Here is a 27,764-nt window from a genome sequence, read left to right as displayed (position 1 = left end):
TGATCTGCTCCCTGCTACCGCCTGGGAGGACGCCCCTGCACCCATGTGGGAGACCCGGATGGAGCCAGCCACTGGCTTCAGCCTGCCCAGCCCCAGCTGTCCCAGGCATCCAAGGAACAAACCAGCAGTCACTCCGCTTTCCAAATAAATCTATGCAAACGCGTAGTAACTATTCCAGTTTGAGACAATAAACAAGCCCATATGCTAAGTTTTATTTATGGCCAAAGTAACATCAAAAGACAACTTGTTTTCCATGCTTCCAACAAAGGGGTGGGGGTGGACTCCAGCAGGCCCCTGGCTGCTCACTCCCTGGACACCCTCACCCAACCTTCATGTCTCTTGTTCTAAACTTCTGGGCCTGAGGGAGGCGCAGTGCCACTGATGGGAGTGTTGCAGGGCTTGGCGAGAGAAGTCACCAGAACGGTGCTGCCGTCCCGGGAGGCACCTGCCGTGACCCTCTGCCATGCCCCGGCGAAGGCCCCGGTCACGTATCCATGTGGAGGCTGCCACAGGTCTGCCGCCCTCACTCTGCGCCCCCTAAATACAGCTATGGGAAGAGAACTGTACGGGGTAAGGAAGGGCAGCGCTCGCCCACAGCACAGACTCGGAAAGCCTGGCACTTATCTAAAAGCTTCACGTGTAGGTCTTGTCCCCACCGTATTTGTCCCACACTGGACTTGAGCAACGCCTGGACTCGGGGAAGCCCCCTGGCTCGTCCGCGCACTCGCACTTCGGAGTGACAGTTGGACCTGTCGTGTCTCTGGAAGAAGTTACTAAAATGACACAATTCCCAAGAAGTACAAAGACATTCTCGTTGTCACTGGCAGGTCCAGCGCCCGTGTGCCCGCCGGTTCCTTATTTAACACGACAAATCCACCTTTAGGACGCGTTCCACGTGACAGTTCCCACAGGAAATCGGGAGTGTCCAGTTGCTGGTTTCCCTCCGGCAGCTCCTGTTGCCGGGACAGTCTCCGCCATCTTGGCACCAGGCTGCATCAGGTGGGCGTCAGGAATACCAGGGACGTCCCTGCCCACGGGCCTGGCCCCTGAGGTAGCTGTCCATGCGTCCTTACCAAGTCTCTGGAGTGTGTCCAGTCACCTTCCACGTAACTGCACACACCCAGGGGGCTGTGGCGGGAGGCCGGGCGGGGCTCCCGGTACATTCCGCGGTGTGGCGTGGCACAGTGGTGACAGGCTGGTTTTCCGGTTGCAGGCTGTACTGGTCTTAAAGGTTTCAGGACCCTCCGGCATCATCTGTTGAAACAAACACCAGACACTCAAGGCCGGCCTCAGGAAGGCCGTCTGCACCAGGCTTGCACTTGGGAAGCTGCCTGTTTCCGTACGTGGGGGCCTGGTACCCTGTGCAGACGCCGCCGGGGCCCTGGGGGGACACCACGGGTTTGCCAGGCTCTGCACATCTCACTCCGACGCGCCCCAGTGGCCCGAGGACACGGCAGCGCACGCACACGGCTCAGGCCTGCAGCCCGGAGTGAGCTCACGGTGCACGGAGCCGTCAGGTCCGCCGCAGCCGCAGGGGCCAGCAGTGCTACCAGGTGGCTCTCAGCAGAGCCACGGCTTCTGCACCAAGGACACCGAGGCCTCTGCCCCAGTAGCTCCGACCGCCTGGGGACAGCAGGGCTGCGGGCACGGGGGCCGGCGTCCGCGGAGACGCCCGGCCCTGCTCTGTAGTGAGCCCACCAGGCGGCGGCCCTGCCTCCCACATGCACACGGCACCACGCAGATGGGCCACGGCAGGACGGTGGCAGCACGCCGGGTGCCGAGAGGAATCTGCCGGCAATGGAGGAGCCACAGCCACAGGAAAGCGAGGACCACGAGACAGGACCGCCTGTGCCCGACAAAACAAGGAACAGGGCCGGCGCAGAGGGTAAAGCCGTCCCCTGCAGCGCCAGCACCCCTTGTGGGCGCCGGTTCGAGTCCCGGCTGCTCCTCTTCCCATCCAGCTCCCTGCTGTGGCCTGGGCAAGGCAGCGGAGGGCGGCCCAACTGTTTGGGCCCCTGCACCCTCGAGCCCTGAGGAGGCTCCTGGCTCCTGGCTCCGGCTTGGCTCAGCTCTGGCTCTTGCAGCCATTTCGTGAGTGAACCAGCATAAACCTGGCCGTCTGTCTGTAACTGCTCGCATCTGGTCTGCATCTGCACAACAGCACAGGGCAACAGGCAAGTGCCCCCTGGTGGAAGGGAGGCATAGCACACACCGCGTGTCCGCGCAGGGCCTGGAGGATTTCCACAGAATTCCGCTCATTTACTGACTGGAGCACCCTTAACCTCAAAGTCTGAAACCGAAATGTGGGCATTTGGGGGTTTTAGACAAGGGATGCCCAGCCTCGCCAGGAGGGAATGGGAATGAGAGGGCCCCAGGCTGCCCGTCTCGCCAGTTCCCAGGGGACGGCAGCGCTGTGTGCAGGCCGAGTGGGAGGTCCCAGCACAGATGACCAGGGAGGCCCCGGGCCCAGAGGTCTCGGGCTAGCACAGGAGGCGCAGGGAGAAAGCCCGCGGCACAAACCAGAGCTCTCGGGGGCCTGGGCTCTCGGCACAGCAAAGCTGTGAGGACGAGGACGCAACCCTGAGACCCCCAGAATGGCCTTGGGGACAGCGGAGGCGGACAGGGAGAGAACACACAAAGTCGTAGACAGCCCACCAGCCCGGGAGATGCCGGCCAGGGTGCATCTTGGGGACAAAGACGACAGGAAAAAAACAGCAAGGAAGTCAGATTATTCCTGAACCAGAGAAAACCAAAACAGAACCACCACTGGGCGGCGTTGCGCCATACACAGCGGGTAAAGCCCGGCCTGCGGTGCCGCCATCCCATGTGGGCGCCCGTTCCAGCCCCGGCTGCTGCACTTCCAGTCTAGCTCTCTGCTGTGGCCTGGGAAAGCAGAAGAGGCCCGAGGCCTTGGGCCCTGCACCCGCGTGGGAGACCCGGAACAGGCTCCTGATCTGCTCAGCTCCAGCCGCTGTGGCCATTTGGGGAGTGAACCAGCGGCTCGCTCTCTCCCTCTAACACCAACTCTCCAATAAGCCAGTCAATCTTAAAAACTAGTAACAATTTTAAAAAGCAACCGCAAACTGAGAAGGCGAATAAAACGTTCTACACGGAACTTCCAAACGCCAAGGGAGGTGCAGCCCGAGAACCCCGCAGCGCAGCGGGCGCCCAGGGCAGCGCCATCAGCGCCAGCGAGTGGGCAGCCGCCCCAGCCTGGGGTCTGCGGGCGCCAGCGCGACGGGCAGGGACAGCACGAGGAAGCAGCGGGCGCCGGCCTGAGGAGGGCACCCCGGTGCCGGTCAGGAACGGAGCGACACGGCTGTTTTCTGAACAGGGCCGGGCAGGCACCTGACGAGGGGAGCACACACGCGCCTCAGTGAACTGGGGGCGGCACCTGGCCCCGGAGCGCGAGCGACCAAGCCTCCTGTCCACGCAGACGCCCGGCTCCCGGCTTCAGCGTGGCCTGCTCTGGCTGTGTGGGCGCCTGGCGGAGGGGGCGCCGTCTGTCTACCTCTCACGTACGGGGACGCCACACTTGGCCTGGGCGCTACAGCACCGGGCGGCCCCCCAGAGGACCACTGCTGTAACAGCGCTCTTCCCGCCTGAGCCCATCTCCGCGGTGGAAGCCAAGACGGACATGGATGTCGTGCAGGCCGGGGGCTCCGGGGGCAGGGCGGGGCCGTCACCGTGGGAAGTCGGATCTCAGCACCTGGCAGGAAGGTGTGGACGGGGGGAGGGGCAGGTGACCTGAGCGACTCCGTGACGGAGACGCAGGGGAGCGAGGGGGCAGCCGTCACGGCCATCACCTGGGGGGAGGAGTGGCTGGAAGGGGGTGTGGCTTCCCCAGCTGCGTGGTCACGTGGTGCCCCCACGCGAGTGGACATGGCCGCCCTGCCATGGGGGTGGGGTGTTTTCTGTTACTGACGCGCCACACCCAGGCCCCTCAGGGCTCTCTGCACCAACACAACATGCGTGGACGCCACCCGCCAGGGCCACAGTCCGCGGACGCGAGGGGCGCAGTACCGGCGTCTGGCTGTCGGACCCTTTTGGACACTTCGATTCCGTTCTCTTCTAACTTCCTCTTCGCACAGTCCTGACACGCGCTCCCTGAAAGACGGAAACGAACTGAGAGGCGCCCGGCTCCGAGGCTCGGGTACAAACACGCGCGGTGGGGTTCCCGCTGTCTCCGCAGGCACGCGTGGCAGTCACGCTGACCGCGTCCTCTCCCACGGAGAGGCTGGAAGGGGAAGGCCCAGGGCGACCTCAGAGCCCCGGGAGGCGGCACCCACTTCCTGTCTGTGGAGACGCCCCTTCCACCCCAGGGACTCAGAAGGGGACACCGAGCTCGAGCGCCCGGGACGTGCAGGCAGGCAGAGGCCGGGCCGCAGGCGCGTTCACGGTCAGCAGGCCCTGCGTGGGCTGCACGCCTAGGCCCAGGGCCCTGCGGTGCCGACTGCCGACAGCCGCACGGCACAGACGCACCGCCTTCCCTGCAACCCCGCCACCCACGCGGGTCTCGGAGAGGACACGCCCGTGGGTGAGGGGCTGTGCCTCCCCGCGGACGGCGAGCCCCCGTGCACTGCGGCGTCCCCTGCGGGGCTGCTTCACCGCGTGCTAACCACTGGCGTGAGCGGCACTCCCGGGACTGCACCGACAGCGACAGGAGACAGTGTCGGGACGCGCCTTACCCAGCAACGTGGTGCTGTCCACGCGCTCCGCATCTGCAGGAGAGAGAGACATCAGCCGGCTCGCCAGGGCGCCTCAGCTGCCGGGACACAGCCAGGCTCGCCAGGAGTCACGGGCGACACCCAACGACGCGTCGGTCCTCCTGCGACTCAGGGCCCCTCCCGGCTGCCAGGGCGCCTGGGCCCGCCCTCTGGGCTCTCGCCGGGTCCTGCCCTCCCGGGTAGAGCAGCGTGGGGGCGGGAGAGGTGGCGGCCAGGGCAGAGGGGAGAAGGCCCACTGCCCCTCCGCACTGGGTGGTGCGTGCTGCTGTTGGCCAGGCTGCCCACCCCGGCCGCAGCGTCTGGGCACGACCTGGACAAGCCCTTCCCCTCACGGGCCTGTCCCAGCATCCGTGAAGTCATCTATTTGGTGGCAAAGGATACCATGGACACTGCCATTTAGCAAATCAGGTCAGGGGTGTGCAACCTGGAGCAGGAGCGTGGGAACGGGCCGCCCTGAGCCAGCCCCCAGCCGGGCCAGGTGAGGCCGCCCACGCCCCCGCGGACTGTCCGCGTCTGGGCAGCTGCCCGCTTCCGCCCAGCTTCCTGCGCACGCACACGGGCGGGCAGCAGCTGCCGGCTCAAGTGCCCCCAGCCGCCCCGCGGGAGCCCGGGACTGCGTTCCCAGCGCGGCCGCAGCCTGGCGCAGCTCCGCGGGGGACCAGTAGGTGGCGATCTCTCCCCTCCCGCTCTCTGCTTTCCAACCAAATGACCGCACATGCCCCTGCGGAGCTGAGACACCGGCCGGCCGTCCAGGGAGGCCGTCCAGGGAGCTGCTCCCGCCGGCGCCTGGCAATTCAACCACCGCGAACGAGGGCGTCCATGGGGCCGAGTCTGGCGCCGTGAAAAACTGATGTCAGCGGGCCTGGAAAATTCTGTGCTCGCTGTCGGTTCAGCGTACAGGACGCCCGGACACCGACCGGCTCAGCCACAGCGGCCGCTCGCGCGTGCGGCCTGGGGAGCGCGCCAGCCGGCAGTGCCGCTCGTGCTTTCTTCAGAACCGCCAAAAATCAGCACGAGGGACAGACCGCGGCGCGCGAGCAGTGCGGCAGGGCAGCTCTGTTCACTGGAAAAGCAGAGACAAGCAGACGGTCAGAGCTTCCCATCCGCTGCTGCCCCGGCGCCCGCCAAGCAGACAGGCCGGCTGCCGGCAGAGCCGGGAACTCCGTCCCCGACTCCCCGTGGCTGCGCACCAGCAGGGAGCCGGACCAGAAGCGGAGCCGGGACCCGAACCCAGGCGCTCCAACGGGAGACGCAGGCATCCCAAGCAGCGACTCGACCGACCGCCGCCCAAACACTCGCCCGCCCCAAGACGGGCTCTGAAGGAAGCAGCAAAGGACCTCGTGAATCCCTGCGCGCTCCAGTAACTTTCCCAACGGGCCGTGGGGCAGCGGCGCGACGCCTGCACCTGCCACGTGTCCCGCCGCTGACGGAGCTGGCCTGCGCGTTCCCTCCCAGCCAAGGCAACGCACGCAGTCAGGCGTCCAGCTGAGACTGCACTCAGCGTGAGCTGACCCCTCTGTCCCTGGATGGTCACCGTCACACCGACGACCCCAGTCTTCTCATTTTAAATCACACGAGATGAGGGGGCCGGGCTAAACCGCCGCCTGCAGTGCCGGCATCCCACACGGGCGCCGGTTCGAGTCCCGGCTGCTCTGCTTCTGGTCCAGCTCTGCTGTGGCCTGGGAAAGCAGAAGATGGCCCAGGTGCTTGGGCCCCTGCACCCGTGTGGGAGACCCGGAAGCTCCTGGCTCCTGGCTTCCACCTGGCCCAGCCCTGGCCATCTGGGGAGTGAACCAGCACATGGAAGACCTCTCTCTGTAACTCTTTCAAATAAAGTAAATCTTTAAAACAAAAACACACACACAGAGGTATTTTTTAAAAAGCAAAACCAGGGGCCAGCGCTGCGGCTCACTAGGCTAATCCTCCGCCTTGCGGCGCCGGCACACCAGGTTCTAGTCCCAGTCGGGGCGCCAGATTCTGTCCCGGTTGCCCCTCTTCCAGTCCAGCTCTCTGCTGTGGCCAGGGAGTGCAGTGGAGGATGGCCCAAGTGCTTGGGCCCTGCACCCCATGGGAGACCAGGAGAAGCACCTGGCTCCTGCCTTCAGATCAGCGCAGCACACTGGCCATAGCAGCCACTTGGAAGGAGAAAGGAAGACCTTTCTCTCTCTCTCTCACTGTCTAACTCTGCCTGTCAAAAAAAAAAAAAAAAGAAAAAGAAAAAGAAAAACCAGAAGTCGGGTGAATCTTACTGCACGTGAATTCTAGCCCCTCCCCCCGCCGAAAAGGAAGACCCCTGGAGCCAAGAGCCCGGCGGTGCTGCGCTGGGAGGAGAGAGGCCGACCTGGACTGGGCTGCCTGCAGATGCGCGTGGCCAGGTCCTGCACGTAGCCCGGGAAGTGGGCGAAGCAGTCCCCGTAGGACACCACCTTGATGCCGTGCAGCAGCATGTCCGCCTGGTGCTTGAAGAAGTGGTCCTCGTCCTCCTTGAGCACCAGCATGTAGTGCTCCAGGTCCACCTTGTCCGGCACCGAGTAGAGGAACAGGGCCTGGAAGATCTGGTCACGGAGGGTCTCCCCGCAGCCCACGAACAGGAAGGACTTGGTGCGGTACAAGTTCTGCAGGACTTCCTGTGCGGAGTGAGAGGTCAGGAGGACTGCGCCCTGGCTCAGGGGCCGGCAGAGCCTGCGCGTAACCGCGAACCCACTGTGGAGCTGCGCCCGCCAGGTCCCCCCAGGGCCACACTGAGGACAGAGGCAGGCGCCCGAGCCGGCACGGTGGTCTGCAGCACCAGGAGCCACCCTGGGCAGCACGTGCCCTCTCAGCACGGACGGGGCGCCCAGGCGAGCGGCCAGGGCCCCGGGCAGTGGCTGCACGGGGTCAGCCCGTGCTCACCAGTTCCTGGCGTCAGCGACTGTGACGCCAAGTAAGGACATGAACATCCACGAGTGGATCGCTCAGCCACACCCTCCGTGGATGGACGATCACGCACTGGAACTCTGCAGAGGGAGGGCTGGCAGAGCCCAGCGCCCTCGGGCGTGAGAGAGGAGGTGAGACGGGGACCAGTGACCGTGACCCGGGGGTGGGCACAGGGGCAGCACAGCGCGTGGGCTCACTCAGGCACACGCGGGAAGAGGCTGCGTGTCAGCCCACACGCAGGCCCACACTGGGCAGGGGCTACAGCCCAGGCTCTGCGGGCCCAGGGTCCACCTGAGAACAAGCCTGACCCTGGGGCTGCGAGGGAGGCCGCACAGACGGTGCTGTCCCAGAGGCCGCTGGGACGCTCCAGGAGGCACAGCGTGCCTGCGCCTCATTCTGTCACAGATTCTGAGAGCTAAAGAAACCGCTCAGCAGAGGCGGGAGGCTTTCAGACAGGAGACGCGAGCAGAGTGGGGGAGCAGCCGAGAACTCCGCTCCAGACGGCAGCCCCGCTCCGGCACGGGCACCCACCGCCCGGCAGCACTGGCACGCAGAGGGGCAGCCGAGAACTCCGCTCCACACGGCAGCCCTGCTCCGGCACGGGCAGCCACCGCCCGGCAGCACTGGCACGCAGAGGGGCAGCCGAGACGGGCACCCACCGCCCGGCAGCACTGGCACGCAGAGGGGCAGCTGAGAACTCCGCTCCACACGGCAGCCCCGCTCCGGCACGGGCACCCACCGCCCGGCAGCACTGGCACGCAGAGGGGCAGCCGAGACGGGCACCCACCGCCCGGCAGCACTGGCACGCAGAGGGGCAGCTGAGAACTCCGCTCCACACGGCAGCCCCGCTCCGGCACGGGCACCCACCGCCCGGCAGCACTGGCACGCAGAGGGGCAGCGTGGGCTGCACTTTTAATGAAATCACGCATTCCTTCCTGGCCAAATGCCGCACCCTGGGACCGTGAGGACACGAGACATGGCCGTCCCTGGCAGCCCTGGGGCAGGGGCCGACCCCAGGGGTAGGAATGCCCGGAGCCTGGAGAACCACTCAGACCACAGCCTAAGGGCTGGTGGCCACCGGAGTCCCCAGCACCCACCAGCACCCACCAAGAGGAAGCGTACCATCACTTCTGGGTCCTGGGTGACATCCTTGTAGCCCGATGGGTCCAGCACCATCCCACAGGGGTCCGTGTACAAGCCGTGAATGTGCAGAACCCCGTACTTCACGTGGCCTCTCGCCCACTGGAGGACCTGGCCGACCAGCAAGGCCGAGGAAACAAACCTGCGTCACTTCATTGATGACAAGCTCATCTACGGGAGCCGGCGCTGTGGCAGGGCAGGCATCCCACAGGCGCTGGTTCAAGTCCTGGGAAGGCACTGGAAGACGGCTCAACCGCCTGGGCCCCTGCACCTGCGTGGGAGACCCGGAGGGAGCTCCTGGCTTCAGATCGGCCCAGCTCCGGCCACTGAGGCCAACTGGCAGTGAACCAGCAAATGGAAGACCTCTCTCTGCCTCTGCCTCTCTGTAACTCTGCCTTTCAAATAAATAACAAATCTTTAAAAAACAAAACAAACAAACAAAAAAAAAAACAAGAAACCTTGGCATATACTGTAATCCCAAACTGCTGAAGAATCAACTCGCAGCAGGCCTGAGGGTGGCTTTGCTTCTCTTAAGCCTGCGTCTCCAGCGATGACAAGAACCCCTGTGCCCGACAGGACACACGGACACACAGGACAGGCAGTGAAGAGAGCACTGAGCAGAAAGGGCAACCCTGGGCCCCAAGCTACCCTGAGGAAAAGGCTGGCCACGCCCCAGCCCAACCCACACCTCAGTCATGGCGCCCAGCTCCACGAGCAGCCAGCCGGCACCCCGCCTCCCCCCAGACTCTCCACAGTGCACGCACACGGCCTCCCGCACCCACACGGCCTCCCGCACACACACGGCCTCCCGCACCCACAGCCTCCCGCACCCACACGGCCTCCTGCACCCACAGCCTCCCGCACCCACATGGCCTCCCGCACCCACATGGCCTCCCGCTCCCACACGGCCTCCCGCACCCACACGGCCTCCCGCACCCACACAGCCTCCCGCACCTACACGGCCTCCCGCACCCACACGGCCTCCCGCACCCAGTCTCCCGCACCCACACAGCCTCCCGCACCCACACAGCCTCCCGCACCCACACGGCCTCCCGCACCCACACGGCCTCCTGCACCCAGTCTCCCGCACCCACACGGCCTCCCGCACCCACAGCCTCCTGCACCCACACGGCCTCCCGCACCCACACGGCCTCCCGCACCCACAGCCTCCCGCACCCACACGGCCTCCCGCACCCACAGCCTCCTGCACCCACACGGCCTCCCGCACCCACGGCCTCCTGCACCCACGGCCTCCCGCACACCTTTGTCTTGTCCTTCAGGTCCAGGGACTCCATGGGCTTGTTCTGCTGCTGCCCGAAGAGCTCCAGCAGGTTGTCGTAGTTGGTGGTCAGCACCATGGTGCCCCGGTCCATCAGGCTGAGGATGGACTGCAGCACCGCAGGGTTCTGGATGTACTGCTCCAGGCTGTCGAAGACCTCCATCAGGCAGTCCTGGAAGAAGTTGGGCTTGGTGTCGCCCGTGCGCTGCGGAGAGGAGGGGCCAGAGTCACACGTCAGCGCCCGCTGGCGCAGCAGGGTGCAAGGACAAAGGCAGCACGCCCACCCCGGCGTCAGGGCTCACGGAGAGGGCGCACGCCAGCACAGCACAGCAGGGGCGGACGCCGGCACAGCAGGGGCGGACGCCGGCACAGCGGGGGCGGGGCTGGCACAGCGGGGGCGGGGCTGGCACAGCGGGCAGTGGGGCACTGCCGAGGGGACACTGAAGCAAAGGCCAGTGAGCGAGGGCCTGCGAGAGGTCTAGGCAGGGGAAGCCAATCGTCTCCATCCCTCAGTTCCTCCCCATGGCTCTCCCACGGTGATCCTGTCCCGCGCCAACCTTCCACTCTACAATCACACCGCCACCTTACCATCGCCAAGAGCTCCAGTCTGCAGAACCTCTGGCCCGGCCCCCTGGGGTCCAATCACCCCCTCCTGTCCACGCAGCCCAGGGAGTCTCACCCGCACCTGGCCTGCTTTCCGTCCCCCAGGAAGAGGTGGGCAGCCTGGCCCTCACCCCTCCCTCCCCAGCAGGGCTGCAGCGCGGCCACTCTCCACGCTGCCCGCCTGCTCTAACTGCCCTGACTTCCTCACGGGGCTTTCACAGACGCACAGGAGGAAGGAGAGCCGCTGACACGCCACAACCACACGAGGTTCCACAGCCCTTCCCCTCCCCGCCTGCGACAGGAACAGGGGCCAGCAGACCAACTCTAAGAGGCCAGAGGCAGGATTCCGGCCCCGTGGGCCACACAGCCTCGGCTGGCGGCCGCACACCTCTGCCCCAGTGCACAACTCGCCAACGGCAGGTGAGCGGGCAGGCGGTGGGTACCAGCACAGGAGACGGCAGGCCGAGTCGGCCCACGGCTGTCACCTGCCAATCCCTGTGCTGATGGTAGCTGTCCCTCCCTGACAGGACCCCCACGTTCGACAGTCACCTAAACAGGCTTCCCAGCCCCTGGGGGCGAGGCACAGCCCTGACCACGGCTCTGGCCAAGGAGGCAACAGAGCGGCCTGGGTGACTCTGAGCGATGAGCAGGACCCCCACTCCCTCTCCCTCCCCTGGTGGCTGGACAACAGCGGTGGGGCCTGGGTCCCCGCGGACACCCTGGGCTGCCTCCCGAGACTCCTGCAGAACCGTGGCCTCCGCACACTGGAGCCACAGGGTCCCTCCCACAGCAGCCCAAACTCTGCTCCTCCCCCGGAGGACTCTAACTCCCCCCCTCTCGCGAGCGGTCAGACATCGGCCTCACCTTCCCACTCCAGTTCTCAGAGGGCCATGGTGCAGCCTCAGTCAGCGTTTGCACAAGTAACAGCCAGGGCCCTGCCGCACCGCCCAGCTCCCCAGCACTCGTGCCCGCAGGCCCCAGCTGTGCACCTGCCGGGGGCGGCCCTCCCTCGGCTGGCTCGGGCCACTCGGTGGCTGTCCCCACAGCACTGCTGCTGTTCCTCCCCGTGCCCTCACATCCACCACAGACAAACAAGTCGTCCCTTCTCCCAGCTGGAGATGTGGCTGACCTGCCGAGACCCCACAGACACGGCAGAGGGGCTCTCACAGTTAAACGATGGCCCCCGACGCACTGGCAGAGTCCCCGCGGCCGGGAAACAGACTCCACACACTGGCAGGCGGGGTTCAGCAGCCGTCCAACCTGTGTGGGGCCAAGAGCTGCCCGGGAAGCCTCGCGCGCTCATCTGGACTTACAGGGGACATCTTCCGGATCAGGTCGTGGGCAACGACCAGCAGGTCCTGGTCCTTCGTCACCTTCCTGCGGAACTCGGCCACGTCCCCCGGGTGCAGCACCTCCAGCTGCTCCGCGGCCTCGATGACGGCCTCGATGCAGCTTCTCCAGGAGCACAGCGCGGGGATCCCCGGGGCCACGGCCGCGCTGACCCCGGTCCCGATGACCAGCAGCAGCTCCTGCGGCTGTTTCCGGATGAGGCTTTTCAAAAACTTTCTACTTAAAAACAAAGGGGGGGGGGGGGCGTCACGGGAGTCCAAAAGCATCTGTGACCCTGGGGTCAAGTGCAGCCGTGTCCCGGGACACAGCGCCCTGTACTACCGCAGGACAAAGCTCGGGACCCGAGTCGCCACAGTGTTCAGCACGTGTCAGTGGCACACAGCCATCCCATCTCCCTCCAGAGGGCACATCGCCCACCGATACCAAGCAGCCAGGGGACGCACACCTGGCTGCCCGGGCGCCCTCGGCCCAAGCCGGTGCCTGCTGCCAGTGCCAGCTTCTCCACTCACAACCCAGCCTGGGAGGCAGGTGGTGACGGTCGGGTGCTTGGGCCCCTGTCACCCACGTGGAAGACACAGATGGAGGGCCAGGCGCCCGACTTTACAAGCATCTGGGGAATGAACCAGCAGGTGGAAGCTCTGTGTGTGTGTGTGTGTGTGTGTGTGTTTCAAATAAAAATATATACAAACTACGATGACGAACGATCCCTGCTCACAGGGCCCGGCGGGCAGACTCCCCGCACTCTCCAGCAAGCGCACCCCCGCCCGTTCACTCACGACAGGCCCAGCCTGCTGTCCGCTCACTCGGAGGCTGGCCAGGCTTGGACGCGGCCCCTCTCGCCACTTGCTGCCTGGTCCGGAGACCAGAGCACAGCCACTCCCCTGACAGAAAATGCCTTCCGAAGGTTGTTTTGTTTTGTTTTGTTTTGTTTTGTTTTGTTTTGTTTTTGACAGGCAGAGTAGACAGGGAGAGAGACAGAGAGAAAGGTCTTCCTTTGCCGTTGGTTCACCCTCCAATGGCCGCCGCGGCCGGCGTGCTGTGGCTGGCACACTGCGCTGATCCGAAGCCAGGAGCCAGGTACTTCTCCTGGTCTCCCATGGGGTGCAGGGCCCAAGCACCTGGGCCATCCTCCACTGCACTCCCTGGCCACAGCAGAGAGCTGGCCTGGAAGAGGGGCAACCGGGACAGAATCCGGTGCCCCGACCGGGACTAGAACCCGGGGTGCCGGCGCCGCAAGGGGGAGGATTAGCCTAGTGAGCCGCGGCGCCGGCCCCGAATGTTTCTTAGGTGAAGCCAAGGGTGCGAGCAGGCCTCGAGAGCCCCGCTGAGCCAGTGTGTTCATTTCCCTCCGCAGGTCTGCGCAGCGTCACGGACTCAGCGCTGCACACGTCGCGTCTGCCTGGCGGCACGGCGGCCCCAGTTACCTTGACTTCTGCTCACTTCTCTTGGCTGTCTTCTCCACTGACTCCATCTGTGACCCCTAAAGAGAAATATTCGTCAGAAACGGCCTCCACTTCCCAGATCCGAGTCCTTTCATCAGCAGCACCCTGAGAGAGAGGGAAGGCGAGGGTGAACTCTCAGGCACACACCCGAGGTGCCCCGAGCCACTGCTCCTGGCCTTGCGCAACCGCGGCGCAGGTGCCCAGGACGGGAGGAAGCCGGCACGGGCAGCGGGGGTGGTGAAGGGGCTGACGGGGCCCCCGCGGCGGCCTCCACCTGACAGTGTCCTCTAGGACATTAGCTTCCGACAGCTAAGAACGCAGCGACTCCACGGGAGGAGGAAAACGGCGAGTGACAAAACAAAGCCAAGCCAGGCTGTGGTTCTCAGAGGCGGTTCTGGGCTGGCAGCGCTGCGGGGCAGCCAGCATCCCACACAGGAGGAGCCAGTTCGAGTCCCGGCTGCCCCGTTTTCCTCCTGCTCCCTACTAATGTGCCTGCGAAGGCAGCAGCAGGTGGCCCGGGTACTTGGGCCCCTGCCGCTCATCGGGGAGGCTCTGATGGCGTTCTGGGGTCTCGTGGCCATTTGGGGAGTGAGCCAGTGGATGGAAAACCCCTCCCCCCTCCTTCCATCACTCTGCCTTTAAAACAAGTCTTAAACAAACAAACAAACCAAGGCAGAAAACCCTCCTGAAGGTGCCCCTGACCCCTGCGAAGGTGAAGACAGGGAGGCTCACAGCCAGCCGCACCTGCCCGGGGAACGGCTGGCAGGACTCCGCCCACCGCCAGGGTCACTGCCGTCAGTGTCCTCCAAAGTCAAGCAGGTTTTATTTTTTACCCTACTAGGCATTTCCTAAGGAAAGCCACAAACACTGCGGTTCTCCACTCTGTAACACCTCCATGATATAAGCAGCCCAGGACGCGGGCTGGCCCAGAGGCTCAATGACTCAGCTCACGGGCCCCAGGCCTGCGTTCAACAGCCCAGGTCCCGACCTGTCTGTGAGGCTGCCCCAGACAGAGCTCCGGGAGCCAACTCCTGTTCTCCCCTGTTAGAAGTCAGCCCGAGACGCTCATCAGCTGACTAATCAGACTGCCCCCCCCCCACTGTCCTGCCCGAATAATCCACATCCTTCCTCAGAATATTTCTAAACAGACACAGGTCAACCAGGGAGGTGAGGAGCCACGTGTCCTCGATGCTACCTACCATGGTAAAGAAGCTAAAAAACCTACCTCCAGTTCTTTCAGTTACCTTTCAACTGCTTTTGATTCGCCACATACTCATGATTCAAGTTATAGGTTTGAAGTCTAAATAGTGCATTTACACATCTACCAAAAAGTATCAACCAATTAGGCTTTAGTCGGCTGTTCTGAACTCCAAAACTAAGTGATTTCCAAGTTTCCAAGAGAACAAGCCCTCACCACGCTCGGCACTTACGTAACAGATGGGAGCTTTGCTTCTGGTGTCCTGCTGCTGCCAGCAGGGCTGCACACCTCAGCCTCAGGCACCCCCACAGCCTCATCTCAACAGGCAGCTGGGCCGCGACACCAAGGCCGACGCCAGCTCAGGGTCCAAGCAGCCGCCAGGGAAGCAGCAGGCACACGCGGCAGCGACCAGCCGCACAGCTGCCCGTACTTAGTCATTCACAGCTCACTGCAACACTGCGCCCAAAGACATTACCTCACTTCCTGCTTCCCAGCAGAGTTAGCAGCAGAGCCAAATCTCCCCGTTTCCAGCCCAGGTCCTCCAGGCAGAGACTTCTACCCAAGCAGCACCCCGAGTTCCCGCGGGACGGCAGCACCCGGCACCCCGCTCGCTCCCGCTCGCCGCCTTCCCGAGCCCCTCCTCAGAGGCCTTTCAGATGCCGCGTCTCTGGTTCCCTTGGTAACCGTATCGTCAGCAGTTTGCAGGCCCAAAGCCAAGACATCTTAGCAACCTGGTTTTCTGTTTTGTTCTGTGTTTCCCAAGACCAATCAGCATTTCCTGAAAGCAGCTGGGCTGCAGTGCAGTCTCACGAGCAGCTCCTGTGTTCTTATCCAACGCCAAAAAAAGACCTTTTCTGCTTATACCTTGAAATTCCAAGTACTTCATGAGTGAGCTGGCCACAAAGGGCTGGAGGCTGCTGTACCGCTGCAGTCCCCGCGTCCAGTACTGAATGAACGGTCAAACTGTGTCCAGTGCTGGAACTATTAATAAGCTGTTATCTCCAACCAGCAAAGCCAAGCCCCACCCAACCGCACTGTCACCCATGAATACCCCCCATCACAGTCACCCGCACCCCCACACCAAGGCTGAAAACAGTCATGTGACTTCTTTGGCCACTTGGATGGGAATGAATGAGACGTAAGCCAAGTCTGAAAAGCACTCTGACAAGACGGCCTGTCCTCTGGAGCTGTCTGGCACGGCCAAGGCACACGCTAACACCTCAGCGCCATCCTCCCCAGGCAGCAAGGCTGCCTCGGGCCACTCAGCACCGGTCAGGCCGGATGACCACAAATGCACGAGGTGCCCCGCGAGACCAGCGGAAGAGCTGCCCAGCCAAGCCCCGGTCCCGGGCTCAGAACTGCCAAGACCAGAGTGCTAAGGACGGCGAGGGCACGGACAGCGAGAGGAGCCTGCAAAGCACTGAGGGCTAGGGACAGCGCTGGCCAAGAGCAGGGGTCATTTAAAGGGCCTAACGCAAACTTCAGTTCCTCACTGCTCTGGTGTGGCTGTGGCCTGCCCCCAGGGGCCACCTGTTGGAGGCCTGGCCCCAGTGTGGCGATGCCGGGGAAGTGGGAGGGCCTCGGGGGCTCTGCCCTCGGAAGGCATCAGGGTGGCTCTCAGGAAAGGGTCGTAAAGATTCGAGTGAAGAGTCTCTCGCTGTTTCAAGATGTGATCTCGGGGCCAGTGCTGTGGTGTGGCGAGTAAAGCCCATATGCATGCCGGTTCAAGTCCCGGATGCTCCTCTTCCCATCCAGCTCCCTGCTATGGCCTGGGAAAGCAGTAGAAGACGGCCCAAGTGCCTAGGCCCCTGCACCTGCATGGGAGACCAGGAGGTAGCTCCTGGCTTCGGATCGGCGCAGCTCCAGCCCTTCTGGCCGACTGGGGAGTGAACCAGCAGATGGAAGACCTCTCTCTCTCCCTCTCTCTCTCTCTCTCTGCCTCTCCTTCTCTCTCTGTGTAACTTTCAAATAAATAAATTAAAAAAAAAAAAAAAAGGTGTGATCTCTCCCCCTGGCACGAGCCCCACCATTCTGCCATTAGGCCCTCACTGGAGGCCGCATCGACAGACTTCCAGCCTCCAGAGTGTCAGCTACGTAAGCCTCAGCCCGCCTCAGACACCTCACTACAGCGTGCAGGCCTGACTCCGCTCTCCCGCTAGTCCAAGCTGCGCTTTCACGAACGCACATACCACTCACGGACGGTCAGCCTGCGGGGCACTCAAAGTGTCCTTTAAAAATACTCTGGAGTAGGCCGGCGCCGCGGCTCACTAGGCTAAGCCTCCGCCTTGCGGCGCCGGCACACCGGGTTCTAGTCCCGGTTGGGGCGCAGGATTCTGTCCCGGTTGCCCCTCTTCCAGGCCAGCTCTCTGCTGTGGCCAGGGAGTGCAGTGGAGGATGGCCCAAGTGCTTGGGCCCTGCACCCCATGGGAGACCAGGAGAAGCACCTGGCTCCTGGCTTCGGATCAGTGCGGTGCGCCGGCCACAGCGGCCATTGGAGGGTGAACCAACAGTAAAGAAAGACCTTTCTCTCTGTCTCTCTCTCTCACTGTCCACTCTGCCTGTCAAAAATAAATACTCTGGAGTGAAGCGGCACAGGGCTCTCTCTGAGCAAGCTAAAAGGCGGGGAGGGTGGGGGTCTGGCACAGGGGTAAGACCTCTTGGGACACCCACCTCCACGTCCGAGTTGGAGTCTCAGCTCTGCTCCAGCTTCCAGCTTCCTGCTAATGCTTGCCCAGGAGCCACACGCACTGCTCAAGCAGCTGGCCCCTGCTACCGCACACTGGGCTCCCGGATCCTGCCTCTGGCTTGGCCCAGTCCCAGTTCTCGGGGGCATTTGGGAAAAGAACCTGTGGAGGGGCATCTCTGTCTGTCTCTCAGCTTCTCAACATACAAATTCTGTTTAAAGCAGAGCGATGAGAGCTTGCAAGCTGCACGCAGGGCCACACAGAACAGGGGCTCTTACCTGGCAGGAGGGATACGTGCTACCCCAAATACTGACTGCAGTCAGTGCCCAGTGCCGGAACATGAGCCCAGCTCAGGAGACTGACGAGGTCCTGAGACACGATGGCTGACGGCGAAGCCCTGAGGACAAAGCCTGGCAACACGGCAGCCTGCTCCATCCCCGCACGCGGCGCCACCAAGAAAGGAAAGCGGGAAAATGCGAATGTAAACCTGCAACATCCTGACCAGCTACAGCAAGGAGGAGCCACAGCGGGCCCGGCCCGGCCTCAGCTCCCTGCGGACAAGTGCCACGGCCGTGAAGATCATCTGTCCCAGCACTTGGATCTGATTCCCCAACTCCCACGTGGACCCTAGGGGCCGGGACGCATGGAGGCGGAAACTCCTGGGCAGCAGGAGTGAGTTTTCCGGAGCAGCTGGCAGTCGTGTTGCTGACACAAATGAGTCACTGGGGTCAGGGCGCTTCCGGGGCGTTAAGTTAGCACGACAGGTCCCACGGCTCAAAGGCAGGGCTTAGCCCTGGAAACGCCACTCTGCTCAGGGCAACGCTGGAACGGGTGTGGCGGGATCTGAAGCCAAGGACACACCTGCACCTCCCAAGCCAGGAGACCTCTCCAAGGCTCCGTTCTGGGGCCTGCACTGTGGCACAGTGGGATGAGCTGCCGCTCGCGACGCCAGCATCCCGTGTCAGAGTGCTGGTTCATGCCCTGCTTACAACACGTCCAAGGCCACTTCCTGCCAATACCTTTGGGAAGATGGCAGAGGACGGCCAAGTCCTTGGGCCCTGGCCACCCATGTGGGAAACCGGATGGAGTTCCGGGCTGAGCCAGAAGATGGAAGATCTCTGCCTTTTAAATAAACAAACCTTTTAAAAATTGAACAAACCTCCACTTCTCAATCTGTCAAATGGGTTAAACAAACCTCCACTTCTCAATCTGTCAAATGGGATCCCACCACACATGACCTCCTGGGCTGCTGCAAGGACCTCGGCAGTGGCAGGCCTCAGTGCAGCACCACCTTCCACGGAAGTGCCCCAACCACACAGCAATCCCAGCAGAGCCGGCAAACTTCAACCTTTCCCAGTGCCAAGGGCTGCACTCCCTGGAGACCACATGGCTCGGAGGCAGGACAGGCAGGGAAGGCGGATCTGGCTCATGTGACTATGGAGGCGGCCAGGAAGCCCCACGACAGGCCACCTTCGGAGGCCGGGAGAAGCAGGGAAGCGGAATGTGCCAATCGCAGCTCTAGGCCCCACGCCCGAGTGCCAGCAAGGGGGCGAGCAGGAGCAGCGTCCCGGGGTCCAGTGGCCAGCAATCGACGTCCCAGGCAGGAGGCGAGCAAGACCAGAGCACCTTCCCAGGCAGCCTCTCCAGAACCTGAGCCAACTGACGGCGCCCACCTGCCCTGGGGCTGGGTCTTCCCACCGCTCCACCCACACTCACCTGCTAACCTCACTGGGAAAACCCTCACAAACAAACCCACGGGTGCCTTTCCAGGTTTCTAGGTTGTCCTTAACCCAAATCGACTAAAAACTAACCATCACAGGAATCTTTGGGATGAACGGTTTTCTTGGTTTACAGAGAATACAAAACCTCAATTCAGGGGCCAGCGCTGTGGCGCAGTGGGTTAACGCCCTGGCATGAAGCACCGGCATCCAATTTGAGTGCCGGTTTGAGACACGGCTGCTCCATTTCCCATCCAGCTCTCTGCTGTGGCCTGGGAAAGCAGAAGATGGCCCAAGTGCTTGGGCCCCTGCACCCATGTGGGAGACCCAGAAGAAGCTCCTGGCTTCTGGCTTCGGATCGGCACAGCTCTGACCGTTGCAGGCAATTGGGGAGTGAACCAGCAGATGGAAGACCTCTCTCTCTCTCTCTGTAACTCTTTCAAATAAATAAATAAATCTTAACAAAAAAAAAAAAAAAAAAAGCAAACTCACTTTAGGGGCCGGCATTGCAGTGCAGCATGTTAAGTGCCCCTTGCAACACCTGCACCCCAAATGCACCAGGCTGGAGTCCTGGCTGCTCTACTTCCAACCCAGCTCCCTGTTAATGCACTTGGGAAGGCAGTGAAAAGTGACCACCCAAGTGCTTGGACCCCTGCACCCATGTGGGAGTCCCAGATGGCAATCCAGGCTCCTGGCTTCAGCCTGGCCCAGCCCTAGCAGTTGTAGCCATTTGGGGAGTGAACCATCGGACAGAGAAGATCTAACTCTGCTTTTCAAATAAATTAAATAAATCCTAAAAAAAAAAAGAGGTTGGGGCTGGCACTGTGGCGTAATGGGTAAAGGCACTGCCTCCGATGCCGGCATCTCACATGGACACCAGTTCATGTCCCGGCTGCTCTACTTCCAGCTCTCTGCTAATGGCCTGGGGAAAGCAGAAGATGGCCCAAGCAGTTGGGCCCCTGACCTGGACAAAACTCCTGGCTCTGGCCTGGCCCGGCCCAGCCCACTGCAGCCATCTGGGGAGTGGTCAGTGGAAGGAAGGCCTCTGTAACTCTTTCGAAGAAATGAAAGACCTCTTAAAAACAAAAGGGGAGGGGGACTGCTATGGCGTAGCGGGTAAAGCCGCTGCCTACAGTGCCGGCATCTCATATGGGTGCTGCTTTGAGTCCCGGCTGCTCCTCTCGACCCAGCTCTCTGCTGTGGCCTGGGAGAGCAGCAGCAGATGCCCAGGTCCTCAGGCCTCTGCACACACATGGGAGACCCAGAAGAAGCTCCCAGCTTTGGGTCGGCCCAGCTCCGGCCACTGCGGCCATCTGGGGAGTGAACCGGCAGATGGAAGACCTTTCTCTCTCTCTGCCTCTCTGTAACTCTGCATTTCAAATAAATAAAATAAATTAAAACACACACACACTCAAAACATACACATACACACAAAAACTCCTCAGGGACAGCATTGTGGCATACCGGGTAAAGCCACCACCTGAGATGCCAGCGGCCCATATGGGTGCGTTTGAGTCCCGGCTGCTCTGCTTCCAGTCCAGCTCCCTGCTAACAGCCTGGGAAGGCAGTGGAGGATGGCCCAGGTGCTTGAGACCCTGCACCCACATGGGAGGCCTGGAAGAAGCTCCTGGCTCCGGCTTGGAGGAGCCCCAGCTGTTGTGGCCGTTTGGGGAGCAGGCCAGTGGAGGGAAGATTTTCTCATTCTCTAACTCTGCCTTTCAAATAAATAAAATAAATCTTAAAACAAAAACTCACTTAGAACACATGCTACTTAAGTAGCTAGTTCCTACTCAGCTGAAGTGAATTACAGCGCCTGTTTTGTAAAAATCAAAAAGCTTCCATTGGTTTCTTGAAACCAGTGCCTAGGCCGGCGCCGCGGCTCACTAGGCTAATCCCCCCGCCTGTGGCGCTGGCACCCCAGGTTCTAGTCCCGGTTGGGGCGCCGGATTCTGTCCCGGTTGCCCCTCTTCCAGGCCAGCTCTCTGCTGTGGCCCGGGAGTGCAGTGGAGGATGGCCCAGGTCCCTGCACCCCATGGGAGACCAGGAGAAGCACCTGGCTCCTGGCTTCGAATCAGCGTGGTGCGCCAGCCACAGAGGCCACTGGGGGATGAACCAACAGAAAAGGTTTCTCTCACTGTCCACTCTGCCTCTCAACAAACAAACAAACCAAAAAAAAAAAACACAAACCAGTGCCTTTAACAAGGTTGCTTGTATGCATTACCCAAAACAAGACAAAAACAAAACTCTCCACTAACAAGAAAGTCAGGAGTAGGCATTTAGCCTAGAGGTTAAGATGCCCAGGTCCCACTAGGAGTTCCTGGCTCAACTCCAGCTTCCTATTTTAATACATACCTGGGAGGCAGCAGTGATATTTCAAGTAATTGGGTTCCTGCCACCCACGGGAGAGACCCGAACTGAATTCCAGCTCCTGGCTTCAGCCGAGTCAGCCTCCGCCACTCGGGCATCTGGGGAGACACACGAGCAGAGGAGAGCATGCTCCCTCTGTCACTGTCTCTCAGATAAATAACATTTTCTAAAAAGTCAAAGGTCTCAAGGCCAGCATGTGGCAGAGCGGGTAAAGCTGTCACCTGGGATGTGAGCACCCCTTATGGGCACCTGTGTGAGTCTCAGCTGCTCCACCTCCGATCCAGCTCCCTAACGGCCTGGGAAAACACGGGAAGATGGCCAAGTGCTTGGGCCCTCCACCCTGTGTGGGAGACCTGGAAGAAGCTCCTGGCTCCTGGCTCCAGCCTGGCCCAGCCCCAGCTGTTGCGGCCATTTGGGGAGTGAACCAACAGATGACAGACCTCTCTCTCCCCACCACTGCCTTTCAAATAAAAAGTCAATCAATCTTTAAAAAAACAAAAGAAAAGACTATCAGTGCTCCGGTAAATACTGAGGAAAGAGAGTATCCTTGTCTTGTTCCTAACCTCGGATTGAAGTTTTAAGATTTCCATTGATAATTAAAAAAAAAAAAAAAAGTGTATCTGGTATCACCTTTAGGATCCTCCCAGGTTTAAAATCCCACAATGTCAACTTTCACTGGCAGTTGTTTTCTGGAACAACTCTTTTGTGTCTCTCACGTGTCTCCTCGAGGGTCGGTGAATTCTGGTGGTTCCATATGCCCTGGGCCTCAGTGCTGCCATATTTATCATCAAGTAACACACCTACTCACTGAAGCGAGGTGTCACATCTCCTGGCAAACTATGAAACAGTGAATACTTTACTGCACGGCGAGGTTCCCAGTAAAAACATCAGGTATATTTGTTTGCCTTTCCCAGCTGCACCGATAGGAGAAATGGCACAAGACCATGTCCACCATGGTGGCCTCTTGGGCCTCGGCCGGTGGAGGTGGTAACAGCAGCCGCTTCATGGGGTTTTCCAGAAAGCAAATGAGACCATGCCTGTGAAGCGCTTGGCATGTTACCTTGAATCAAATATGGGCTCTAAAAATGGCCCATATTACACTGAGACTTTTACCTTTTAAGATTTAATTACTTTGAAAGTCAAAGTTAGAGAAAGGGAGAGAAAGAGAACTCCTCCATCTACTGGTTTACTACCCAGATGGCCACAATGGCCAGGCTGAAGTCAGGAGCCAGGAGCTCCACCCAGCTCTCCCGTGTGGGTGACAGGGGCCCAAACACCTGGCCCACCCTCCACTGCTTCCCCAGGAACTGGGCTGGGAGTGGAGCAGCTGGGACTTGAACTGGTGCCCTTGTGAGATGCCAGTGTTGCAGGCACAGCGAGGAAAGGGCAGGCCACACATGCGTCCCTGGCTCAGGACCCACACTCCTCCGACTGGTCCACTGTGACCCTGAACCTCGCCTAAGGCACCCTTTTCTTGTTCACCAAATCTTCACAAACAGCAGGCTGCACTGTTTCACCTGCTCTCCCCATGCAGACACCCACGCACCGCCCAGATCCACTGAGGGAAACAGACACCAGTAGGGAGACACAGAGCAAGAGGCAGCAGGCACCGCACGACCGTTCTCGCTGGGACACAAGCCACAGCTCAGGGGACGCAGCCTCTGCGGGCTCCCTGGGAAGAAGCAGGGGACAGCAGAGAGAGCGCAGCCCCGAAAGGTGCTGGCTGCACTAAGACCTGGCAAAGTTACTCCTTCCAGCCCACTTCCTTCATCTACAACAAAAGGGAACCCCTCGGACTTCCAGGGCGGCTGCAGGCATGAAGCAGATGCCCTGAAAGGACTAAGCTTAGAGCAGTGTGCCCCACAGGACATCAAATCCGAGTGCAACGCACACTCCCCAGGCACACCACAGCGATTCCAAGTGCTAGTGGGCGGCCACTGTCCTGGGTGGGGCAGGCACAGAGCCCGGCCGAGCCACACCGGCGGCCTGTCTCAGCACGCTCAGTCTGCACTCTAAGCCACCTGCCTCCAGGGTCTGCACAGCGACACCTCGACCACAGCTCAGCTCCCTTCCTTCCAGTCCCTTCAAGACCAGCCACGAGCCTGGCCCACCTGAGGGCCCGGCCATCTCGCCCAGTGTGTGTGGCGTGAGCACCTGTATGTGCGTGTGTGTGGCGTGAGCACCCGTGTGTGTGCATGTGTGTGGCATGAGCACCTGTGTGTGTGTGCAGTGTGGCATGAGCACCTGTATGTGCGTGTGTGTGGCGTGAGCAGCCGTGTGTGTGTGTGTGTGGCGTGAGCACCCGTGTGTGTGCATGTGTGTGGCGTGAGCACCCGTGTGTGTGCATGTGTGTGGCGTAAGCACCTGTATGTGTGTGTGTGTGGCATGAGCAGCCGTGTGTGTATGTGGTGTGAGCAGCCATGTGTGCAGCATGAGCACCTGTGTGTGGCTGAGTACCTGCATGTGTAGTGTGAGCACCTGTATGTGCATGTGTGTGGCATGAGCACCTGTGTGTGTGGCATGAGCAGCCGTGTGTGTGTGGTGTGAGCACCCGTGTCTGCAGCATGAGCACCTGTGTGTGGCGTGAGCACCTGTATGTGCGTGTGTGCGGCATGAGCACATGTGTGTGTGTGGCATGAGCACCCGTGTGTGTGTGTGTGGTGTGAGCACCCGTGTGTGTGTGTGGCATAAGCACCTGTATGTGTGTGTGGCGTGAGCACCGTGTAGTGTGAGCACCTGTATGTGCATGTGTGTGTAGCGTGAGCACCTGTATGTATATGTGTGTAGCGTGAGCACCCGTGTGTGTAGTGTGAGCACCTGTATGTGCGTGTGTGTGTAATGTGAGCACCCGTGTGTGTGTGTGTGGCGCGAGCACCTGTATGTGTATGTGTGTGGCGTGAGCACCGTGTAGTATGAGCACCTGTATGTGCGTGTGTGTGTGTGGCGTGAGCACCTGTATGTGCATGTATGTGCGTGTGTGTGGCGTGAGCACCCGTGTGTGTGTGGCGTAAGCACCTGTATGTGTATGTGTGTGGCGTGAGCACCCGTGTGTGCAGCATGAGCACCCGTGTGTGGTGTGAGCACCCGTGTGTGTGGTGTGAGCACCTGTGTGTGGCGTGAGCACCTGTATGTGCGTGTGTGCGTGTGTGTGGCGTGAGCACCTGTATGTGCGTGTGTGTGTGTGGCGTGAGCACCCGTGTGCATGTGTGTGGCGTGAGCACCCGTGTGTGTGTGTGGCGTGAGCACCCGTGTGTGTGTGTGTGGCGTGAGCACCCGTGTGTGTGCATGTGTGTGGCGTGAGCACCCGTGTGTGTGTGTGTGTGTGTGTGTGTGGCGTGAGCACCCGTGTGGGTATCAGGTTCACGGGACACAGATGCTATCGCCCCGCTGAGGCTTCAAGGTGACCACACGCCCTCTGGGTTAAAGGACAGACGCTCCCCTTAGGAGGGAGACCTCGTAAGGGGACCCTTCCAAGTCGTCCCCAGGCCAGACAGGAAGGAGGCGGGCCTGGGCCTGGGCCTGGGAAGCTTAGCCAAGTCCCAGGGGGCCCAGTTCCCAGGGACACCGCCTCGTTCTGGGTCAGCCCCATCTCCCAGGAGCTCTTACTTCCTGCCAGTGAGTCTGTATCCCCACGGCCGACACCGGCCTCCAGCCGCTGCCGCCCCCCACCCCGACTCCCAGCATGGGCCTCCCACTGCCTGCCGCCCCCCCACCCCGACCCCAGCAAGGGCCTCCCGCCGCCTGCCGCCCCGACCCCCAGCACGGGCCTCCAGCCGCTGCCGCCCCCCACCCCCAACCCCAGCACAAGGCTCCCACCGGCTGCCGCCCCGACCCCGACCCCCAGCACGGGCCTCCCGCCGCCCCCCACCCCGACCCCAGCACGGGCCTCCCACCGTTGCCACCCCCCACCCCGACCCCCAGCACGGGCCTCCCGCCGCCTGCCGCCCCCCACCCCCAACCCCAGCACGAGGCTCCCACCGGCTGCCGCCCCCAACCCCAGCACGGGCCTCCCGCCGCCTGCCGCCCCGACCCCAGCACAGGCCTCCCGCCGCCTGCCGCCCCCCACCCCGACCCCCAGCACGGGCCTCCCACCGCTGCCACCCCCCACCCCGACCCCCAGCACGGGCCTCCCGCCGCCTGCCGCCCCCCACCCCCGACCCCCAGCACGGGCCTCCTGCCGCCCCCAACCCCAGCACGGGCCTCCCCGCGGCTGCCGCCCCGACCCAGCGGCCCCCCGGCTTCAGCCCAGACTGGGCTCTGGGCCCGGCGGTCACCTGGCTGCTGCCCACCGCCCTCCTGCGACCCGGGGCAGGGCACAGCCGCACATGCCCCGCTCGTGAAGGGGCCAACTCACCCCAGCCGTCCCCCAGACGCGGTGTGGCCGGGACAGCAGCTCCCGTCCCCGTCCCGAGCCCGCGCCAGGCCACCGCACGGACCCTAAGCCACCTGCCCCGCGCTTCGCAAGCATTCAAGACAGACAGCGTGGGTTCCGTGGGTGAACAGGATGAAGACGGGCGACAACGCAAGCCCCCCGGCCGCCCTAACCGGGGTCGAGGCCGCCCCGGCCCCAACACCGCGGTCCACGCAGACGCGCAGGCGGCCGCCCGGTCAGCCAGCGGCCGTTGGGCCACCTGTCGCACGCTGCTCCCCCTTTCAAACTGCTGCGAAGCCCCCCAGGCCGCGGGGCTACGCCCACGGTGCCCCGAAGCGCCGGGGACCTCAAGCCGGGCTCGGAGGAGGGGCCCACCCGGGAGGGGCGCCCACGGGCCGGGGCTGGGGGCTGCCGGAAGGGTCCGCAGGCCTGTCAGGACCCACGGGCGCTCGGGGACCCCCAGAGGGCGAGCGGGCCTGAGGGGGTCTCGGGGCTGCGGCTCCAGGGGACGCTGAGGGGCTGAGGGGCTGAGGGGCCCGGGTCCCGGGGTCCCGAGGAGGCTCTGGGGCCGGGGGTCCGGGGTCCGGAGGAGGCTCTGGGGCCGGGGGGCCGGGGTCCCGAGGTGGCTCTGGGCCGGGGTCCCGGGGTCCCGCGGAGGCTCTGGGGCCGGGGGGCCGGGGTCCCGAGGAGGCTCCGGGGCCGGGGGGGCCGGGGTCCTGGAGAGGCTCTGGGGCCTGGGGGCCGGGGTCCCGGGGTGGCTCTGGGGCCGGGGGACCGGGGAGGCTCTGGGGCCGGGGGACCGGGGAGGCTCCGGGGCGGGGGTCCCGGGGTCCTGGGGTCCCGGGGAGGCTCTGGGGCCGGGGTCCCGGGGAGACTCTGGGGCCTGGGGACCGGGGAGGCTCTGGGGCCGGGGTCCCGGGGGGCCGGGGTCCTGGGGAGGCTCTGGGACCGGGGAGGCTCTGGGGCCGGGGTCCCGGGGTCCTGGGGTCCTGGGGAGGCTCTGGGGCCTGGGGGCCGGGGTCCCGGGGTCCGGGGAGGCTCTGGGGCCGGGGTCCCGGGGAGGCTCTGGGGCCGGGGTCCCGGGGGGCCGGGGTCCCGAGCCGGCCCGCCCCGCGCCGCGCCTCACCTGCGGCGCCGCCAGGACGCTCGTCCGTCCGCGCGCGCTGCCCCCGCCTCCGCGGCCGCCGGCGTCTCCGGGGTCCCTCGCCCGCCGCGCGCTCCTCGCGCTGGCCCGGGCCGCCGAGGGCCGACTGCGCGCGCACCTGGGCGGGAGCCGCGCCGCCTCCAGCCGCGACTCCACGTTAGCCGGCCGCGCGCCGCCGCAAAGCCTTCCGCCGCGCGCCCGCCCCGGCCGCGCGAAAGTTCCGCCCCGAAACCAACCGTCCCGCGGCGGCCGGAGGCCCCGCCCCGAGGGGCGGAGCCAGGGAACCGTCGCTCGCGAGGTCCCGCCCCCGCGCAGGCGCAGAGAGGTGCGCGGCGGGCTCGGATCGGGCGTCGGCGTCCCGGGGTGTGTGTCGCCCGCTCCGGCGCCTGTGTCATGGGGGCGCGTGCACTGTGCGGGCCCGGCCCGGGATGCTCTCGGTTCCCAAACAGCTGGGCGGCAGGGCGTCCGTGTCCCGCTTGAGTGCGGTGTGTGCGGGAACCCAGAGGCCACACCCGGTGGTGCGTTTGGAAGGCGTGTGGGTGTCCGTCTACACTGCTGGGCATTGGTAAGCTGCGGTGCACCACGCGCTGGCCACGCGCTCCCAGCTCTCTGCTATGGCCGGGGAGAGCAGTGGAAGACGCCCCGCGTCCTCGGACCCCTGCACCGTCGTGTGAGACCCGGAAGACGCTCCTGGCCTCGGATCGGCCAGCCTTGACCACTGTGGCCATTTAGGGAGTGAACCAGCGGATGGAGACGTGTCTCTGCCTCTCTAACTCCGCCTTTCAAATAAATAAATGCGTCTTTTTAATAAAAGAAAGCCTCCG

At 63.1% G+C, this 27,764-nt stretch overlaps 1 protein-coding gene across 9 annotated transcripts; it reads right to left on the bottom strand.

The window, feature by feature from the left end:
* Positions 1 to 190: 190 nt before the first annotated feature.
* On the bottom strand, positions 191 to 27,177 carry SIRAL2 (SIR2 antiphage like 2). Of its 9 annotated transcripts, none has more exons than XM_051839890.3 (9): positions 26,923 to 27,177; positions 13,440 to 13,495; positions 11,979 to 12,234; positions 10,046 to 10,267; positions 8,766 to 8,894; positions 7,069 to 7,354; positions 4,689 to 4,721; positions 4,024 to 4,107; positions 191 to 1,254 (listed from the first exon to the last, which is right to left on the bottom strand). In XM_051839890.3, exons 2-9 carry the CDS (start codon positions 13,484 to 13,486, stop codon positions 1,235 to 1,237), a joined length of 1,077 nt encoding a protein of 358 aa, XP_051695850.3. In that variant the 5' UTR covers positions 13,487 to 13,495; positions 26,923 to 27,177; the 3' UTR covers positions 191 to 1,234. The 9 variants fall into 9 exon arrangements, with proteins under 9 accessions (XP_051695850.3, XP_051695853.3, XP_089163861.1 ...); XM_051839893.3 differs by having other exon boundaries at positions 11,979 to 12,231; positions 26,923 to 27,176; XM_089307735.1 differs by having other exon boundaries at positions 11,979 to 12,231; positions 13,440 to 13,562; positions 26,923 to 27,045.
* Between the last annotated feature and the right edge of the window lie 587 nt (positions 27,178 to 27,764).

Source organism: Oryctolagus cuniculus, chromosome 11 (genome assembly GCF_051225735.1).
Source record: "Oryctolagus cuniculus isolate XC-2025 breed Fujian yellow rabbit chromosome 11, ASM5122573v1, whole genome shotgun sequence".
In the NCBI taxonomy this organism is placed as follows: Eukaryota; Metazoa; Chordata; class Mammalia; order Lagomorpha; family Leporidae; genus Oryctolagus; species Oryctolagus cuniculus.
Note: the sequence above shows the minus strand (reverse complement) of the source record. Positions and strands in the feature narration are given on the sequence as shown.

Coding starts and splice junctions, on each gene's coding strand:
- SIRAL2 (XM_051839890.3), bottom strand. CDS start 13,486: ATGGAGTCAGTGGAGAAGACAGCCAAGAGAAGTGAGCAGAAGTCAAG. Junction 10,268..11,978: donor TGATCCGGAAGATGTCCCCT/GTAAGTCCAGAT, acceptor TCCTCTCCGCAG/CGCACGGGCGACACCAAGCC. Junction 8,895..10,045: donor ACCTGAAGGACAAGACAAAG/GTGTGCGGGAGG, acceptor CTGGTCGGCCAG/GTCCTCCAGTGGGCGAGAGG.